Source organism: Mobula birostris, chromosome 2 (genome assembly GCF_030028105.1).
Source record: "Mobula birostris isolate sMobBir1 chromosome 2, sMobBir1.hap1, whole genome shotgun sequence".
Lineage (NCBI taxonomy): Eukaryota > Metazoa > Chordata > Chondrichthyes > Myliobatiformes > Myliobatidae > Mobula > Mobula birostris.
Genome location: NC_092371.1, coordinates 40,862,997 through 40,884,031, shown reverse-complemented (window position 1 = coordinate 40,884,031; position 21,035 = coordinate 40,862,997). Strand labels below are relative to the sequence as shown.

Genomic DNA, 21,035 nt, shown 5'->3' with positions numbered 1-21,035 from the left:
ATCCTAATAAACCTCTTCTGCACCCTCTCCAAGGCCTCCACATCCTTCTTGTAATAATAACAGGTAACAAATATCTGTTATTAACACTAGAATTTTTAAACTGCCTATTTTTATTCGTTCCTATTTTCCAGTTGGATCACAGATGAGCACCTCAGACTGTTTTTCTTTGTTTTTCTTAATGATTAATCTAAAAAGAGAAATTGAAAAACAAGAAAAATATAGAAGTGGAATTCTGAAATTTAAATAGAAAATGCTGGATGCATTTAGCAGTTCTGATGAAAAATCAACAACCTGAAAAATTAACTGTGCTTTTCTTTCCTTCGATGCTGCTTGACCTCGAAGCATTTCATCATTTTTTTTTGGCTTTTATTTTAATCTAGAAGTTGCTTACAACTGAAGAAATAGTTTGATAGTTATTTTTGAAGTCAATAGTTGCACAACATACTGTATATCCAATGTCAAATTCACATATTACTCTGATAGGATGCTTTGGAAACTCTTCTTCATTGATTCCCCTCCACTGGACATTTTGTTGGTACTACTACAGTCTCGTGGATCCATTTTGAACTACGTAATTGTGCCTGAAGCATTTTTTAACAATGGATCCCCTTCCGGTGCCTGTACTATTGTATTCGGACATTCCCTTGCCCATCTCCTCTGCCATATTGTCTCTTGTTGCACATTAGTATCATCACATATATAGTCTAAACTGATGAAATCCAGCTGTTCCTCTCTTGACTCTTTCACTGCTTCTTTTATTATATTCTATGGCATCAAGTCTCGGCTGGACTGCAACTTCCTCCAGCTAAATCATAGTAATATCAAAGCCACTGTATTTTTCCTCTCTACCCCACAACTAAATGTACTTCCCTTCCAGGACACTTCTTCAAGCTGGCTTATGTTTTTTGTAACCTCAGTGACTTAATCAGAGGTAACTTTCAGACCCAGGTCATGATCATCACAATGACTGCTTTTCCCCTCTCTTGCCTCCACGTTAGTCCCATCCACCAATGAAATTTTCATCCATGCTTTTGTCACTACTACACCAATTGAGTCTGGTGTTGTATTTTGTCAGTCCAACATCTTGTATTTTATATCGGTGTTTGTAAATCTACTCTGCTTGGTCATATTTACTATCATAGAACCAGTCCAATGTTGTGCAGTTTTTTGTTGAAGCAGCTTACACAACATAGAAGAGTTAAAATTGCATCTGAGAGCTCTTTTGTTATCCTGTGATTGGATGAGTCATTTGGAGCACAAAAGGGCTTAACTCAGTCTAAGTATATGGCATGTATCCTGGTTTCACCGTGAATAGTTCTCATGATACAACTGGAAAAGAAGGCCAACTAAATCAAGGAAAGTTCATTCTCCTGAGTATGGTTCAATCTTTTCAGCAAACAATACAGCATGAGAGGAACAGAAGAGAGCACGACCACAGTTACTTGATGCTTCCATTGATCAAATTACTTCTTGACGATGATTCAAACAATGGTCTTCATATCAATGGTAGCTGGAGCTCAAGGAAAGGTTCCAATGCCTTTAGTAGATAAGGGTTATGCGACAATTCACAACAAAAAATTAGTAAGAAAGTTAAAACCAGCTCAACAATGCATTGACTGGAAGTGTGAAAACTATGTGCACACAGAACTTGCTGTTATGCCAAATTCAACCAACATTTTAACCAGTCTGGCTTGGCACAAGAGAAACTAGGGCACGGATTGAATGCCCTATTTTCACCCCAGCAAACAAGACTAATATAAAAGAGGAATAAATGTGAAGTACCTGTGTATCATTCCAGTTAGGTTGTCATTATATTGTTTAGCTGCATGGAGAGTCTATTAAATGGAGGTAAGAGTCTGAATAGACTGACAAATGCTGAGAATGGAGGAATTCAGCCAAAAGTACGGGATGAATCCAATAAGAAGCAAATAAAATCCAGTATGTGTTTTTTTTTGCCAGTAACCAACCTAAATCATCAAAAGATTCCTTGGTTGAGATATTGCAATTATCAGAAAAGCATAGCGTTTAGAAATTGTGACTGCTGAATGGCTTCCAGGAATCTGGGAATTAAAAAGCTCCCTATTATTCTTGGTAAGCATGTTTGTTGAGGATAAAGGTGCCTGGCTCCAGCTGACCACATGAAAGGCTCATCTGCTTGCAATTCCACGTCAGATTTGCACTAACATTTTGCTAAATAATGTAAATAAGATTTTATGCTTTACTGTGTCTGGAAGTTATATAATCATCTAAGGTTTCATAACCACACCCAATACTGTCCTCACCTGACAGCTACACAAAAGCACAGGAATAAAAAATAGGTGGAACTTCAGCTGATAATATTCTATACGTTGGGCACTTTAGGGGAATGCATTGTTCAAACTTAACAATTTGTAAATGATAAACTAACACAATAGAGCTTTTTTGTTATTCACAACTACTTATTCCAGTGAGACAGCAAATCTAGCATGGGGAATCTTTTACGTTTCTAAAACTTTCCAGCAGAAGTTTTTGGCTTGAATGATTTTTTTTTTCTTTTATCTTTGAACTATGTTATAAGCAAATCTTCCAACTTTTATACTTCACGTTTTCAGATCCTTTCATATGAGCTTCAAGTACCTAATAAATCTGCATGTGTTTACGTGTTTTAGTTAGTACTGTATCATCAAAAACTGAACACAAGCATCAGTTAAAAATGTAATGCCTGAAAGGCTAGACATAACACTGTTTTAGAACACAAGCCCCAGTATGATCAATTTATACAAATGCCAATTGTGGGGACTCAAAGAAGGATATTTAAGAGTGAGCACAACAGATTATGTTCTTCAAGTGCCACGTATGGGAAGTTATATTAGGTTCTACCAGCAAGGGCATACCTGAGATCATAATCACCTACCACTGAATATTTCACACATGCTGGCAGTTTACTCAATGGTGAGGTCCAAAATAATTCTCCAGTTAATTTCATTTGAATTGGAAAGCTCAAGGTAAAATAACAAATCAACCAGCAGTTTACTTACCTTCAAGCTTCTTAATACAGTTGTGTAAAGTCACAAATTAGTTTGTGGATAATGTAAATATAGATAAGACACAACTCATTAAAAGGCAAGCACAGCTCTAAGGTAGGACTGACATATTTTATACCATGAACATTGCATTACCATGCCAAAAAAGGTAATATTTTGCCCTGTAAATTCAGCCTCCATAATTAAGTTTTAAATCTAACTGTGGCAAACTTTTTTTTGTAGCTTTTTTTGCTAATTTCAAAATTAAGTCATTTTAAGCAGTCTTATTCAGTTCTAGTGAGAATATGTCACAATGAGGGGGTAATATGTTACTTATTCATGTTAGAAGTGTTTCAAATATGAGGAAAGCTGGTCTGGAAATTTAAATATAACCAAGCAGGATGGAGGAGGCATCATCCTGTGATTAAGACATAAGCTACATTTCAGAATTGCGTAGGTAGCAGTTTGCCTCACACTTAAGCTTTTCACATCTTTGCAGAAAGCTGTCAATTACCAAAAAAAAACAGCAGAGGTGGACTCAGTTTCCTAGTCTGGTAATACTGATATCACTCATCTTTACTGAGTACAAAATACTTGAACAGAATCTGTCTTCATCAAGGTACTTAAAGAATATTATTTATTCTTTTATTATTATTAACTAGGGGTGGGTGATGATTTAGATAGGTCACTTGTCTTTAGTTACGTCAATGTCTTTAAAACAAGAACTGGTGCTTACCATCATCCAGGTATGCCTGGTCCAGGTTCTGTGGTTCCTGCTTCACTGTGACTCCAATACTTGTAGTTTCTTTCTCCTGTTGATCCATGATCAATGTTGCAAGCTGACTTGGTGAGGGTCTGTTTTTGGAAGCCTTCTGGATTGTATTGGATGGTTGGTGCTGTTGCTGAATCACAGCTGGATATTGATTTGGACTATTTTTTTGCACATGATGTACTGGCTGTGGTGTAGTGGATCGCACAATAGGCACGTGGGCATCATTCTCTGAATACACTTGTTGCTGGTAATCCTGGTGGCTGTTGTATCTCAAAGGCTGGCTAGTAGGTGAATGATGAATCATTGATGATAATTGCTGATGGGTTGGGGAATGCTGTATCATGGATGACTGATGGCTGGTTGGAGAATTTTGGATCATGGAAGAAGCCTCACGGTTGTTTGGGGAATGATGAATTATCAGAGAAGATTGATTGGTAGGAGACTGGTGCAGCATTGAAGACTGGGCAGGTGACCCAGTATGTACCAACACAGATCTGTGTGCATCTGGAATTACGGGAATTGAAGGCACCATTACGGCAGAGGGTTGATAGCCAAGATGATTTGGACTGCCACCTTTTGACCTCTGATAGACTGCTCCGATTGGATTCTGCTGCTGATATTTAGAATCATGTGGAGAGAATCCAGAACGACAGGACGTCATGTTTCCCCCAAGACATGAAGTGGGGTTAGTGACCATAACAGGGGTCATGACCTGCTGTGTATAATAAAATGGAGACATGGTCCCATGATGTACAGCACTGCAGAATATGGCACCTTTACACTCATCAATAGGTTCTGTTTTAATGACAGGCACTGAAAAAAATACACAAGAAACATATTTAGCCTTGATATCATTAACATTACTTAGCTTCCAAACAATCAGTAGTCTACAACATTCACTTAATATTTGGTTTCTTAAAACCAAAATATTTGCTTACATTCATCTATATCGGTGAGCAGAAATCAGTGAAGTTGCCATTACTAGAGAGAAGGTGCTTGGGAAATTGTAAAGTCTGAAGTTAGATGAGTCAGCTGGACCACATGGTCTACACCCCAGGGTTGTGAAAGTGGTGGCTGAAGAGATTGTGGAAGCATTAGTAATGATCTTTCAAGAATCAATGAATTGTAGCATGGAGGACTGGAAAATTGCAAATGTCACTCCACTTTTCAGGAAGAGAGAGAGGCAAAAGGAAGGAAATTATAGACCAGTTAGCCTGAACTCAGTGGTTCAGAAGATGTTGGAGTCGTTTGTTAAAGATGCGGTTTCAGGGTACTTGGCAACACATGATATAATAGGCAAAAGTCAGCATGGCTTCCTCAAGGGAAGAACTTGCCTGACAAATCTGTTGGAATTCTTTGAAGAAGTAACAAGCAGGATAGGCAAAAAAGAATCAGATGTTGTGTACTTGGATTTTCAGAAGGCTTTTGACAAGGTGCAACATGTGAGGCTGTTAAACAAATTAAGAGCCCATGGTATTACAGTAAAGATGCTAGCATGGGTAGAGCATTAGCTGATTGGCTGGAGACAAAGAGTGGGAATAAAGGTAGTCTTTTCTGGTTGACTGCCCCTAACCATTGGTGTTCCATAGGGGTCTGTGTTGGGGCCGCTTCTTTTTACTTTATATGTCAATGATTTGGATGAAGGAATTGATGGCTTTGTGGCCAAGTCTGTGAATGATATGAAGATAGGTGGGAGGACATATAGTGTTGAGGAACTAGAGGTTACAGAAGGACTTAGATAGATCAGAAGAATGGGCAAAGAAGTGGCAGATGGAACCAGGTTTTGGAAAGTGTGTGGTCATGCACTTTGGTGGAAGAAATAAACTATTTTCTGAATGGAGAGAAAATTCAAAACTCTGAGGTGAAATGCTAATTTGTAGGTTGAGTCAGTGGTGAGTAAGGCAAATGCAAGGTTAGCATTCATTTTGAGAGGACTAGAATATAAAAGAAAGTATGTAATGTTGAGGCTTTATAAAACACTGGTGAGGCCCCACTTGGAGTATTGTGAGCAGTTTTGGGCCCCTTTATCTTGAAAACGATGTGCAGACATTGGAGAGGGTTCAAAAGAAATTCACAAAAATAATTCTGGGATTGAAAGACTTATCACACAAGGAGCGTTTGATGGCTCTAGGCCTGTACTCAGTGGAATTCAGAAGAATGAGAGGTGTCCTCATTGAAACCTATTAAATGTTGAAAAGCTTCGACAGAGTGGATGTGGAGGGAATGTTTCCTATTGTGGGGGAGTCTAAGAAAAGAGGACACAGCCTCAGAATAGAGGGATACCCTATAAGAGCAGAGATGAGGGGGAATTTCTTTAGCCAGAAAGTGGTGAATCTGTGTAATTTGTTGCCACAGATAGCTGTGGAGATCAAGTCATTGAGTATATTTAAGGCAGAGATTGCTAGATTCTTAATTAGTCTGGACATGAAGGGATACAGGGATAACGCAGGAGATTGGGGCCGAGAAGGAAATGTATCAGTCATGATGAAATGATAGAGCAGACTCAATGGGCCAAATGGCCTAATTCTGCTCCTATACCTTATGGTCCTATATGGATAAGTATTTAAAAGGCAAAGGAGACAATGAGGAAGAGTAAACATGAGGGGAGGAGATGACTTTCATGGTGCCTGATGGTCATTTGTGGTTTTAATTTGGAAACAGAAAGAACAACTCTTCATTTCCAGCCTCCGTGCTATGCTACATATTTCTTCTATAGTTTCCTTTTATGCTGACCACATGCAGTATTTTTGTCTTGAATCACTACACGGAAGACCGGTTTCCGGATTACAGCTGGCCAAGTTCTGCCAATGGTCAGGACAACCCAGATGTGCATCAGGACATTTACACCGGTCATCTGCTTTTATTTTCAACTGGAAGCATACTTGTGCCTGCTATCAATATAATCCTGAGCACTTTCATCTTTAATTACACTAATATTGGAGGCAGTGTATTTTATTTATGATATAATGATGAAATAGCTCTTCCCCCATCATGCTTAATGCCTGTAACACTGGAATATAGTTTGCAATTTATAAAACAAGAGGTTTCACCTAAAGCATTAAGGGATTAATTTGCCATGCACATACATTACTTCCAAGTTTAGAATACTATTTCATGATCAGTGAAAAGTAATAATACAAACCTTTCTTAAAGAACTCTCAGTTTCAGACTGTAGGATTAAATAATGGATATTTGGTTTTGGCAATAAGAATCTTGTGATCATCCAGTGGGAGTATACTGGTGGAAGGAACACACCACCTCACAGCCACCCACCCAGGTATCTCATCAGGCATCTGTTGCCCCACCAGTCAGAATCTACAGAACCAGACTGGAAGCAAGTTCATCCTCATTCCTGAGATACTGCCCAAGTATTAAATTCCACTCAAGTATACTCATGTCATAATATCTATAGCTAACTGCGCTTAGCTGCTTCAAACTGCACAGTCTTGGTCACTTTCATAAATTTTCTTTTGGTTACTTTGACATTCTTATGTCCTTTTTTCCTGCAAAGAAGTCTGGGATAAGAAGTTGAAAGTCAGTAGGTTGCCTTGGGTTCTGTTTTTCTCCTGTCCTCTGCAGAAACTTCTCAGAGTTTTAAATAGTAGCACTGGATTGCAATATAAGAATTCACATAATATATTTTACCCTCAGGTTTGTTATTTAATAAAAGGCAAGAACAGAAATGTATAATGCTGATGATGCATAATGTATTTACAGTTGTATGATAAAATGTCAACCAGTTGTGGTGTTGAGCTATTAGTCTGTATTCAACTATAGTATAAATGTCTGTATAACTATAGTATCCCTGTTGTAATATCTGTATAAATACAGTACTCTTTTGGTTCTTGTAGTATTTCTAACAATGTGAACAAAAAGCCTCACTTTCGTTAAATGTTCCAACCATTTCAAAATTTCAACTTCCAAAGTTCAAAGTAAATTTAATATCAAAGTACATATATGTCACCATATTCAACCCTGAGGTTCATTTTCTTGCGGGCATACTCAATAAATCCGTAACAGAATAATAATAACCATAATGGAATCAGTGAAAGACCGCACCAACTTGAACATTCAATAAATGTGCAAAAATACAACAAACTGTGCAAAAACAAAAAGAAGTAATAATAATAAATAATAAGAAATAAATACTGAGAACATGAGATGAAAAGTCCTTGAAAGTGAGTCATTTGAGAACATTTTCAGTGATAGGGCAAGTGACGTTTAGTGAAGTTACCAGCATGTCTCCAATTCACTCACTAAGATACTGGAGGGTAACCAGTTAATTGAATGAACAAACAAAGGCCACTTTGTTTATAAAAGAAATTACTTTGCGCAATGTAGTATTTCTCTTAAGCATGGCTATTTCCATCAGGCAGGCACCTCTCTACAGAGGTGGCCAGTTTTTGCAAAATTCTATTCTAAACATTTACCACATGCTAAATTCTTAAAGTGGTACATCCCAGTATTATATAAGTCACATATGCTACAGTATTGAGTTGTCCTGATGCACATTATTGTTGTCTTATAAACCGACAAGGGGATTATTTTCTTTTTAGTCTAGTGGAAGCAGAAAAGGTTTCCTATTTCACCCAAACAATAATTTAATGCTGATTGAAATTAAGTATTATTATGGGTTACTGTGCACAAAACTTTATGGAATAGATGTCCACAGACATCCTTCGGGTTATTTACCTGTTGGAAGATACGTAAATCTTTGTGGTTGGCTTCTCTTCCTTTTCCCGTTAACAACACAGAAGGTTACTTTGGCTGGTGTGCGAATATGCTGGTTCCGATAACGTGGAATTTCAACAAAGAGCATATTCTAAACAGAATGAAACACAAGGTAAAAATATTGTGATTATGTGGTGCCTTTCTCACATATCCCTGTGGCGTTATGGAACTGCAAAAGACAACAAAAAGAGTTATGTTTTAAAACATAGAACATAGAAATCTATAGCATATTATAGGCCCTTCAGCCCACAATGTTGTGCCGACCATGTGACCTACTCTAAAAACTGCCTAAAATTACCCTACCACATAGCCCTCTATTTTCCTAAGTTCCATTTACCTATCTAAGAGTCTCTTAAAAGATCCTGTTGTATCCACCTCCACAGCTGTTGCTGGCAGTGCATTCCACACACCCACCACTCTTGGTGTGGAAAAACTTACCCCTGAAAGACCCTCTGAACCTACTTCCAAGCACCTTAAAACTATACCCCCCTTGCGTTAGCTGTTTCAGCCCTGGGAAAAAGCCTTAGGCTATCCACACGATCAATGCCTCTCTTCAGCTTATACACCTCTATCATGTCACTTCTCATCCATCGTCACTCCAAGGAGAAAAAGCAAAATTCACTCAACCTATTCTCATAAGGCACACTCTCCAATCTAGGCAACAACTTTGTAAGTCTCCTCTGCACTCTTTCTATAGTATCCACATCCTTCCTGTAGTGAGGTGACCAGGACTGAATGTTTTATTGCATCTCTCAGCTGCCACATTTTTAGCAGATTCTTTCCATAAAGTGAAGTCAATGAATCAGAAAGGTGGAAGCTGAGTTGATGATCCTTACACATCCGTCTAATATTGGGGACAAAGTGATTTGATTTCTTAGGATTTAGAAGTCAGAACATCAGATTCATGCACCTTATTCACATTATCACTGAATTAATAAGGTTGTGAGACTGATATTCTACCATCTTAAGAATCGATAGTGTAAGGGTTCAAAAAGTTTGATAAATTTTCTTTATAAAAATTCATAAAGCTTAAAAACATTTAACTTCAAGAAGCATTTGACTCTTAAACAAGAGAACAATTTTTGGATAGACTAAATTATATTCATATTTTCCTTCATTTTCCACTATAAAAAAGCTTTGTCAATGGTGTAACAGGTAAAAATAAAACTAATTTATCCCATAATGGAATGGGGTTGTGCTTTATCATTTCTGATACTTTTCTCTCAGTTCATCTTTCTTAGCTGCAATCAGCATAACTTAAGCCATCTTTCCACTATTGAAGTTTTCTGGAAAATCTGCAGATGGGGAATCAACAGATTCCCCTCACTCATGAAAAGCACGTCTGACTATAAAGCATGTTTTCATCTTCATACTCACCGACTGGCTTTTGTCTTTATCTACTGTTGCCTCTACCTCCCATATCTGCTGTCCTTCTGAAAGAAATAGTTGAACAAAATTGAGAATGAATAATTTACAACAAAAAAAGGTTCTTTAAAAATATTACTATTTCTCTACAGTATTTCCCCAACTGAACTTCCAGTGCTGTTCTTGTGCATCTGGTGGCTACATCAAAATAAACTTACCACATATTGTAAAAATGGATTTGTACATTGACCATATATATGCAGTTATCTGTGTAATTGATGTCCCCTCTGCACCTTGTGGTGCATTGAGTGGCAACCTTGCCGTTTCTTTAGCATTCTGTCTGTATTTTGCAATGCTGAGTTGCTAGCTTGACTCTCAACCCAGCATGGAAAAGCGTGCAAGGAACTGGCTGGATTTCAAGCCGGGGCCATATGTCTAAAATTCCGGTGCTGATCCACCACTGGCCAACAATCAGTGTGATTACAAGACTTAAATGTAAATTCATAATATTCCAAGTGTATAAAGTCTGGATAATGTATACCTTGCATTCATACAGAAGCTTAGTTTCCATCATTGTAGACAGCTTGCCCAGCTAACTTTAACAATATCAGGTAATGGGATGACTGACTAAGTACCAAAATGATAAGCAAGAGAGAATAATGGATTTAGCTGATCCATTTTTACAAAGATAATCTTGTATTTTCCTCCATAGGTTCCAGTGATTCAGGAAACATTACACTAGGCTCACAGCGTCAGTGTGTAAAAAAACATTGGTGATAACATCCTTCCACATCCTTCGTGAGTCTTAACAGTATTGTCCAATAGGCTGTACTCATATAATGAAAGTGGCTTCCATAAAGCTCTTTCTAAAAAAGTATGAACACATAATATTCTCTAGGTTTAATAATATATTTTGCATTTTCATATGGAAGATCGAAGATGAATGTTATCCATATATACAATGCAATACCACCCCAAAATAAATAGCAAATTAATTGCTTAAGGTTAATCTCTGCCAAGTCACTTTATAAAAATGATTCTGTACTGAAAGAGCATGAACTCTTCATAAAGGTATCAGCGTTATTCAGTGATCTACATCAAATTTGGAATCAGAAGATACTACTGAGCTTGTGCTGCACGGTAGTGTTCTACATAGCTACAGAAGCAGGATGAAACTTTGCAAGGACGTCATCACAGTGATCCAAGCGCACTACTAGTGCAACCCATTCTGTTTGATAGATTGGGGATTGTGTGTAATGGTGGAGAAAAGGACAGAAGAAAAAGTACATCCAACAACAGCTGACAGGAGCAATCAGCTCTTATAGGGAAGTGCATTCTAGGTATAGTCCAGGAATTTAGGAAATTGTTTGAAAAATTGATAGGAAGAAGTTCAGACAGGTTATCCGGATACCACATTGCAGGGTCTCATTTAGAGCTGGACAGAAGAGAAATTTCAGTGGCCCAAATGGGCAGAAAGCCATTCAACCAACAAAACATTTGGTGAAAATAAGAGGTCAATGTTTAGAGCTGGGCCTGAGAGTGGGGAATGAGCTAATGTTTGGCCATTGCTGCAGCGGACTTGGAAGTGATTTGAAACGGGAGAACCAAGGCGAATCAGAGTCAAGGTGTTGGAGCCCAGGCCAAAGGGTGATGGATGACCCGCTGTTCAGCCGAATTAAGCCCCAGGCCAGATTGGAAACATCAAGTATGGGCTGAATTGAGCTGACAGGGCCCAGACCCAAGAACGTATCAAAGCAGCAGGGCCTTGGTTGAGAGCAAGGAATGACCTGAGGTTTGACTGATCTAAGCGCTGAGCCAGATTGGAAAGGTCAGGGTGTCAGGGCCAGAGGTGAGGGACAGGCTAGTATTAGCTCACTGCTCCATGGGGTTTATTCATCTCTGCGCTAATCTGAGGCTGTGGCTGGCTTCGTGGCTGCGTACTCACTTTCGTGAACTTCAGTTCTGAATGGTATCAGCTTGCTTTTACTACTTGCAAGGTTTGTATTTTTTTCTGTACTTTCAGTGTTTGATGGTCTTTTTTTTAATGGGTTTTAATGGTTATCTTTGTTTAGAGGCTGCCTGTAAGGAGATAAATCTCAAGGTTGTATATAGCACACATACTTCGAAAATAAATGTACATTGAACTTTGAAATGAAAGAAATTCAAGCACCTTAACAGCAGATAAAGTGAAAATATAATCCTTATATTCTCTGTCAAAACCTCCTGCCTTATTACTTGCAGTACTTCCAACTACATACTACCTCCTCTCTCCTGCTCCTCAATCCTTACATGATACTAAGACCATAAGACATAGGAGCTTTCAGTAAGCCATATGGCCCATCATGGAATTGCTTGTATGTATTGTACAGATTATTTTCATTGGGATTCCGAATGAACCTGATTTTTCCCAATCTAGGTGCATTTTAAAATCCCCCATTGTTTATTCCCAAAAGATAAAGATAACTTGGTTTTGCAGATGTGTCCCCTTCTACGAGTATAAATTCAATTGTAATTATTGCTTACCACTTTAGATACAGTATTGGTAAAAGAGCCCCAGGAGACAAAAGAACATGAGAACTTAAAAAATAGGAGCAGGAGTAAGCCTAGCTTGCTAGTAAGCCTAGGAGTAGCCATCAAGCTTGCTTCTCCGTTCAATAAAATCATGGCTGATCCAGCCAAAGACCCAATGTTCTGCTGCGTTACACTTAACTGCCTTATCTCATTTCTAGGTAACTGTTTATAGAATATAAACTGTAACTTCTTTGGTGATTGGAATTCTGTGCTTTTAATTTCTAAGAAAGGTTACCTCAATTTACAAAACATTCTAGTATTCAGCTGAAATAGAAAGCTGAGGCTTTCTGAAGCAACATGTGAATTATTGAAATATTGCATTGAAGTTAGTTCTAACTCTTTATAAAAAGATGACTCATTTCAAATTATACACAACATGCTGTATATTTTAAGAAACTGCAATTAATTTAGCAGTTTGGTATTTTTGGAAATGCAACACTTGCTTTATTATTTGGCTACAAAGAATTTTATTTAATGAGCACCAAACTCTGAGTGCAACCATTCAACATTCAAATGAAATTTCTATTTTTATGTTCATATTTGGAAAATGTCCAAGCACAAGGCTAGTCTTGTGAGCCTCCTTGTGTACCTCACAGCCATGTGGGTGGCTGCAGGCCCACTACACTAAGTGCAGCATTTGTGGCATGCGATTTTGTGGGGCAAGATGAGGCTGCAACAAGGATAAGCACAAGCCTTATTAACATTGTTTAACGATGAAAACCAAATCCATGATCCACATGAATCTCACCCCTATAAAATGTGCACATTAGCCGTCCTCTGATCTAGTCTACTTGAGTAGACTGCTTATAAGCACACTATAGTTTCGGCTGTTCACAAAAAGTAATTGCAGTTGCAATATGTTCCATATATTATTTGGTTTTGCTTTGCCGTCTACCACATTTTTGTTATTACTCTCTTCATTAACTTTTATCTTTATTCTCTGCTGTTACTGAAATTAAAATCAAATGCTTAGGCAAGGGTGAGAATTACAAAGAGCATCAGCGCAATGCAGCTCATAGAGGTTAACAGCATCGAAGGCCAGTCAATAAAAATTTGTGCACTAGCTCTTTCATGCAGCCATTCAGATATATGCGTTAGCCTTCTTTCCTTTCCTGTTCACCTTTTTCATATTCAAGAGTGTTTTCAATAACCCCATTAAAAGGCAATGGCTTCTCTATTAGCTAGTTCTAGTTCTAATTATTAATTATTCTAAGAAATTTCCATTCAATTAAATTTCTCTCTCTCCCTTACCTCATTCAATCAGTATTAATGTTAAATTGGTGACTGCCCTCATCATGGATTCCTCAATTATCAAAAATACAATGTTCCCAAATTGCTCAATTTAAACTTTTTCCATTTTCTCCAATAGTTTTCCATCCAAATCATATCAACATTTAGCATTGTGACAGAGATGCAATGTTTTGTATCTAATTCCTAGTCAAGGCTGCTAAGAACCCCAGGTCTAGAATCTATTACCACTTGTCATTCTGCTATTCTTAAAGTTTTCAGTCTTCTTCAATGGGCATAGGTAATGCCTCCAAAATGTCTTTGTCTAGTTTAGGCATATTCCAACAAAAATGCAGTAGCCATGTTGCACAAGTATCATACTCCAATGATTTTTTTTTGCTTTTCTTTCATAAAAACTATGATTTCTTGATCAGGAAACTAGCTTATACCCATTACTGGCAATTACCCTTCAATTGGTGCAAAGCCAAAAATAAATAAAACCACTGCATGCAACCTGTTGGAAAAATACTACCTTTAAGTGATCTGCTTATTTTAAATCAGTGGAATATGCATCTTACTTCGCATCTGTGGAAAACGTTCAGTACATTTGCCTCATTAGATTTACGAACACTTAATTAAGCGAGATGAATATTTGAAAAGAACAAAATAATAAGAAACAAAATACAATGTAAAAGTTATTAATTTAAAGATTAAAATTTCACTGAAACATGTTCTCTTTCATTATCCTTTTATCTCTAAATGCAGCAGCTCAAACAAAGATGCTACTTGGCTTCCTGCAAAAAAAACTAATTAAAATAATTAATTCAGTTCATTTCAGCCTAGATTGTAACAGATGGATACCTGGAATGAGGCTAGCCATCTGACTCAAACACAACTTTATTAAATGAGTTTGGTTTCAGTAAAGAGGGTATGAGAAAAGTATTTAGTACTTCCTAATCACCAGAAGACTTGCAGTCTACCTTTAATCATCTTCTAAACCAGGGCTTCCCAACCTTTTTTATGCCATGGACTAATACCATTATGCAAGGGTTCCGTGGACCCCAGGTTGGGAACCCCTGATCTAAACTGTGCAATGCATTCTACCCTGAGACTGTTCAATGCTGAAAATGGGTAATAAGAAATACTACTCTCAAGTGTCTTTGAAAGCCATAAAGCCAGAAAATAATTGAAAGGTAAATGAAAATCTATTAGGAACAGGTGAAGCTTCTGAAAAAATACATATGGCATTACACAAGTAAAATTGCCATTAAAGTAGACTATATTAATATTAATATTTGATTAATTCAAGTCTTTAAAAATAACCTTTGCTGGCAATTTACAGCTGGCTTGATCATTCTCCGAATTAAATGCAGTTCTTTGTCCATTGTTGCAATGACATAGAAACAACACAGTACAATAGATTCTATTAATATGGATAATCTACTTTCTTACTCATCAACACTCAAATCATAGTGTACTGAATGGAACCACTTTTGTCTGCTTTAAACTATAATTCACCTTAACTTTATTGGAAGACTTTAGTGTGTCCTTGTGCAGTCACTACATTCACAGAAGCTAAATGCTAGTACACTCCATTGTGCTTAAGGATAACATCCAGATAAAGTTGGATTACAAATGAAATCTCAAAGCAGGACATGTAGTAAAATAAAACCATTAAATTGTAGCCAAAGCTCAGCAAAATATAAATTCTGTCCTGCATAAATAGTCAGCTCCAATTTTAGAAAACACTCAGAGAATCAATCTGCACACCATTTACTTCTGAAGGAAACGGGAGGATAAAATAACCTAACTCTAAGTTCATAGTGCAAGTGTAAAAATGTAGGGAACTATCACACAACAGTGTAAAACTGGATTGCATATTTATGATAAAATATTTTTTCATAACCAATGTACTAAAGATGCCTGTCTCTATGACTGACTCCAGAGAACATTTTGAATTTGGATCTGTGTCCTTTAGTCTGCCACATGTGGATAAACCTGTATGCGTCAAGCAAATCTGAGACTTGATACTGCACGTTTGCTTGTCCTGTGTGAGTATTACTCCCTGTTCATTATTGCTAAGACAGATTTAAAACTCCCACAGCGTTGAGTACTGTACTGCATAATGTGACGGTCACAACATTTTTAAGTTTACTTCTGTCCTTTTCACTCTCCTCTTCGCTCCTCCTCCTTTCTGGCCTCATCTCCTTTACTTCGTCTTCTTTCTCTATTCCATTAGTCTATTTTTTTCTTTTTTGCAGTGCAATATTGAGCTGTGTAAGCAACAGGTAGGAACACTACTGCAAGGCCAAGCAGGCATGTGGATTACAGGCTGAGTATTTGAAGCTATTCTATCTACATCAGTGAAGTACAGCTGGTACAGGTGTTGCTACACAAATCCATTTCCTCAGCTTAAAACTTGATCTGTGATGTTGCCCATGTGGAGTTTGCATGTTCTTCCTGTAACTGTGGGGATTTCCTTAGCATGGACTTGGTGGTTGAAAGAGCACTGTCTGGTATCACTGTATGACTCCAAAGTTATTCTGTGTTGGTCCTTTGCATAGTTTTTGGGACATGAGCACAACCGCATTCAGTATCAACAAGAGTGTGTGAAGCTTTGTAATGACTGCACCAAATGTATCAAAACTAAAGCTGTCCGAACTTTCCTTTACTTCCAGTGCTGAAGATAATGAGGATTCAACACCAGAAGGGGGAGGACTGTAGCATAGTGGCTAGCATAATGGCATTACAGCACCAGCGACACAGGTTCAATTCTGCCACTGTCTCTAAGGACTTTCTTCCCATGATGGTGTTGGTCCCCTCCAGGTCCTCCGGTTTCCCCCCATGTTCCAGAGATGTACAGGCTGGTAGATTAATTGGTCGCACGGGTGTAACGGGGGGCTCGCTGGGCTGGAAGGGCCTGTTATCATGGTGTATGTCTAAAATAAATAAGCATCCACTGTGCAAAAAAAAACATAACTTTTAGGAATGAAGTGGAATTTGGATTTTCTGGTGTACACAGTGAAAACACAAAATAAGTTAATGTCTATTATGGATTAGATTAAATTGTTACATACACTAACAAATTCTCTTTCTAAAGAGAATCACCCAACACCCACCAACTCCCACTGTGAATGAACCTTGGAAATCAAGGACACTGCCGATTCGACCTGGAAGAATGTAGTGTGTGAAAGACAAATGTAGCCTGCTTTACCCTGTTTAACACACAAGGACAAGGAGCCTGCTGATCTCCTGCTAGAAGATCAAGCCGAAGTTTTTTAAAATAACCTTTCACATCATCCGATTTGAGTGGGGGACTAAATTCAGCCTTGCCTAGGGTTTGGAACATTTGGTTTTAGACTAATTGTCTTTTAGTGGAGCTAATTTTATGCAAGCATTAAAGCTCTTTCATTTGCTCCATAGAAGTTTGGATTACCCTGCATTCCAACATCATTCCATTGACCTCATTTACTGGTGATCCACTGTAGAAGAAAGCAGCATGAATTCTAAACTCAGCAGCCATCCAATAACTGGTAAAGTTGTTAATGGAGCCCATGAGAAATATAGTATAACAAGTTTTCTTAACATTGTAGTAAAAAGGGAGTTGGCAAAAAATGGGCCTGGTTTGCATTATTAATAATGATATATTAAGAAGCACAGGTAGGCATATATTGACCACCAATATATCTAGAGTAGTCCTACACACTGTCAGAAGAACCAGGCTTTTGTTTATAGTCATAAGAGACCCTTTACTTAACCATCTCTCATTCCCTAATCACAGGCCATGTCTGGAAATGAGACAAAAATAATAATGTGTATTTATATAGTGGCTTTAACATAAAATGACTCCCAAGATATTTTGCAGGCTGACATAAGGGAAAAGAGCACTGAGCTATATGAGTGGAGGTTAAAAAAGGTGACAAAAGGATGAATTTAAAAGTATTTTTAATGGAAAAATTATGGTAGGTATTCAGATAGATAGTTGAGGGGGTAAGAGTGAAGAATGATGTGAATAAAGAATGAGCATAAGTCAGAAAGAAATAGGATATGTCCAGCTGCATCTTATAAATTTCATGAAAGGTGGAGGAAGCAATGGCAAAACAGAGGGCACAGGTGTAATCAAGGAAGAGGAAGTATCGTTGAGGTTTTCAGAGTACAGACTGATAAAAGCAGTGTTGTAGAGTCAAAGCAAACTTCATGGTTGAGAACATATTGGGATGAAAGTCCCAGAGAAACAAATCCAATGCAGTTAGTGAAGGCCTATTGAAAATATAGAGAAATAACAACATTACAATAAGCACAGATTCCAATCCATCCATGATATTGCAAACTCTTCAAATGAATATAGTTTGATTCACATTTACTCAATCTAATTTCTTTCATCTTTATCCTCTTTTCCTTCATTCAAGTTCACCTGACTGCACTTATATGCAACCAAATGAAACATTCCATCAGACCACAGTGCACCCACAATATGTATATCACACACAGCGCATAAAACAAAATATTAGCACAAAAAAGTTAGTAAAAATAAAATTCCAAATGCATGTGAAGTGCGCAGCTCAAGTAAAGAGTAAACAGTAAACAGATTCTAACCAATCTATCCTGCAATGTTGACACAAGTAGAAATTTATTTTTGACATACTCCTGCCTCACTGTTGTAGGCAGCATGATGCATTCCATTAGTTTGTGCATGTCAGTGGGTGTTCTACAGCACCTTCAGAAAAAAACCAAAATGGTATTCAAGATGTAGCTTTCAGGAAATCCCCGGGCAAATCTTCTGCCAAATTTATTAATCGCAGAAGTGAATTTAATGGTATTGTTAAGTTTTCTAACTCTATAAACTGATTGAAAGAAAAACACGGGATCGCAAGGATAAACATGTCCACTCTGTTTTATGCTGTGGTGGTGCAATGATGTATGACATTCACATATTTAGTACATATAATCCATAACAAATTAGGGAGAATAGGTCAAGAGGAGCGTCCTCTTTTGTAAACTTTTCAGGTTCCTCTTTTGCAAACTTTTCAGGTACTTCCTTTTCCAAAGGTAAAAGGAGCAATCTGTCATCACCTCCATGATTAGTTGTCTTCTTGAATTTGAACTTGTACTTGTGTCCTCCAAGAAGCAGATCTCATCTCTGCTTTCATACTGCAGCTGTTAGTGCAGCACCCTTCTGTGGCTTGAAAACGGACACCAGTGGCTGACGATCAGTAATGAGGGTAATCTCTCTCCCATGCAAGTACTGGTTGAAATGTTTTACACCACAAACCAGACTCAAGACCTTTCCATTAACCAGTGCATAATTTTTCTCTGCAGCGGTAAGGGAATGTTGATGCAATGGATATGGGGTGTTTACTTCCATCACTCATAACATGTGGCATGACTGCACCTATACCATAAGGTTAGGCAGCACAGGCAAGCTTCACTGGACAATGTGGGTCATAGTGCATGAGTATAATGTTGAACATCTCCATTTCCTTTACCTTTTAGAAAGTCATCTCACACTCTTTCGTCTATTGCTATTTCTTCCCGATAAGTCGTAATGATATGAAGGGGTGGAGCGCAGGAGCCAGATTTGGCAGGAACCTAAAAAAGGAATACAACTGTGATACATCCTTTGGCCTTGGGGCATCTACCATTGCTTGAATTTTCTCAACAAGCTTGAGTGACAATGGTGTGATCACAGTATGTGATGCTTGGTTTAAAGATTATACATTTGTTGTGCTGTGCTCTGACCTGATAATCTTCTTTTTAACATTGCCTTAGATTTTGAAGAGGTTCTTTGCCATTCATACCAGTAACAATGATGTCATCCAGGAAACGCTGAGTGTCTGGGCAGCCTTGCAGCATCTGGTCCATAGCTAACTGCCAAAGTGCTGGTGGAGATGCTCCTTCAAAAATCAGCCTGTTATAGCGATAAAGCCCTTTGTGGGTGTCTATTGTGAAAAACACATTGGACTCTTCTTCCATCTCCTTCTGTATATAAGCCTCAGTTAAGTCCACTTTGCTGAAGAGTTTCCCTCTCGAAAGGTTTGCAGAGATATCATCTACACTAGGCAGAGGGTATTGATCAACTTTCAGTAATGGGTCAATGGTATCCTTAAAATCACCACAGCTTCTGATGGACCCATCCTTCTTGGCTTCTGGACCACTAGTATTGCCCATGGGCACCATTAAACCTTGAAAAGAATTCCTTCAGCCTCCATGTGATCTAGTTCACTGGCTATATTATCACAGATGGTATAAAGAACTGGATGGGCTTTGTAAAACTTGGGTGTGGCATTTTCATTTAGCACTATTTCACCCTTGATATGTTTGAGTTTTCCAGTGCCATCCTTGAACACTCTTGTGGCATCATCCAGTACCTTTCTTAAGTTTCTTTCAGTTGACTCTATTGCAGGGGATGTGGCATACAAATGGTGAATGGATCTCCAATCAATTTATAGTTGTCTCAGCCAATCATGACCCCACAATGCTGCCCTCCCCCAGTTTTTACCACATAGAAGCCCAATGTGACTTGTTGTATTTCACTATTACTAAAGTCGTTCCCACAGGAGTTATCTTTTCACCTGTATAGGTTTCTTAGTTGGATATCTGAGGCTTCGACTTAGTATCCTTGAAATGCCGCTGAAACTCATTTTGTGTAATGACTCAAACAGCTGAACCAGTGTCTAATACTATTTTAATTAATATGCCATTCACTTCTGATGTAAGCCATATTGTTTTCCTATTGTTAATTTCCACATTGTAAATCTCAAGGCTACTCACTCCTGTGAGATTCTCAACATTGTCAGATTTTTCATCAACAGCATGCATATTAGTGCCCTTTTTGAAACTACTTCTCAACATTTTATCTTTCTCTCTTCCCTGTGTATTTTTGTCTGGCTAACATAATCCTAAAATTTACCCCACTTTGTTGCATTTTCTATAAACTTTGCCTTTTAACCTGCAGTGGTCTGGTGTATGTGAACCCTTGCACAATGGTAATTCAGTTTGTTTGGTCAGACAAATTTCTGTTTAGACATTAAAATTCTGTTCATGCTCACTTTCTTTCATGACTGCAACTCAATTGCATCTTTGGCTGCTGTTTCGATTGATACAATAACTTTATTTGCTATTTTAAATGTGAGTTGAGCTTCAGTTAGTAGCCATTTTTGAATGTTTTCTTGTGAGATTCCACCAACTAAACGATCTCTCAGTGCATCATTAAGACCATTACTGAATTGACAATGCTCAGACAACTTCTTCAATTCAGCTACTTAAGCTGAAATGGGCTCACCTTCATTTTGATTCTGCTTATGAAACATAAAGTGTTCTGTAATCAACAATGGTTTCAGTTCTGAATGTTCCTGCATTACATTTAC

General features: G+C 37.9%; 1 protein-coding gene across 3 annotated transcripts in view; it reads right to left on the bottom strand.

Annotated features, from left to right (window-relative positions):
- nfatc2a (nuclear factor of activated T cells 2a) overlaps positions 1-21,035 on the bottom strand; it is a 147,340-nt gene that overhangs the window by 62,874 nt on the left and 63,431 nt on the right. For all 3 annotated transcript variants that reach the window (XM_072239880.1, XM_072239888.1, XM_072239895.1), the window contains exons 7-9: positions 9,883-9,938; positions 8,467-8,596; positions 3,739-4,587 (exon numbers count right to left, since the gene is read on the bottom strand). In XM_072239880.1, the coding sequence (XP_072095981.1) occupies positions 3,739-4,587; positions 8,467-8,596; positions 9,883-9,938 (1,035 nt within the window). The remainder of the gene's footprint in view (positions 1-3,738; positions 4,588-8,466; positions 8,597-9,882; positions 9,939-21,035) is intronic.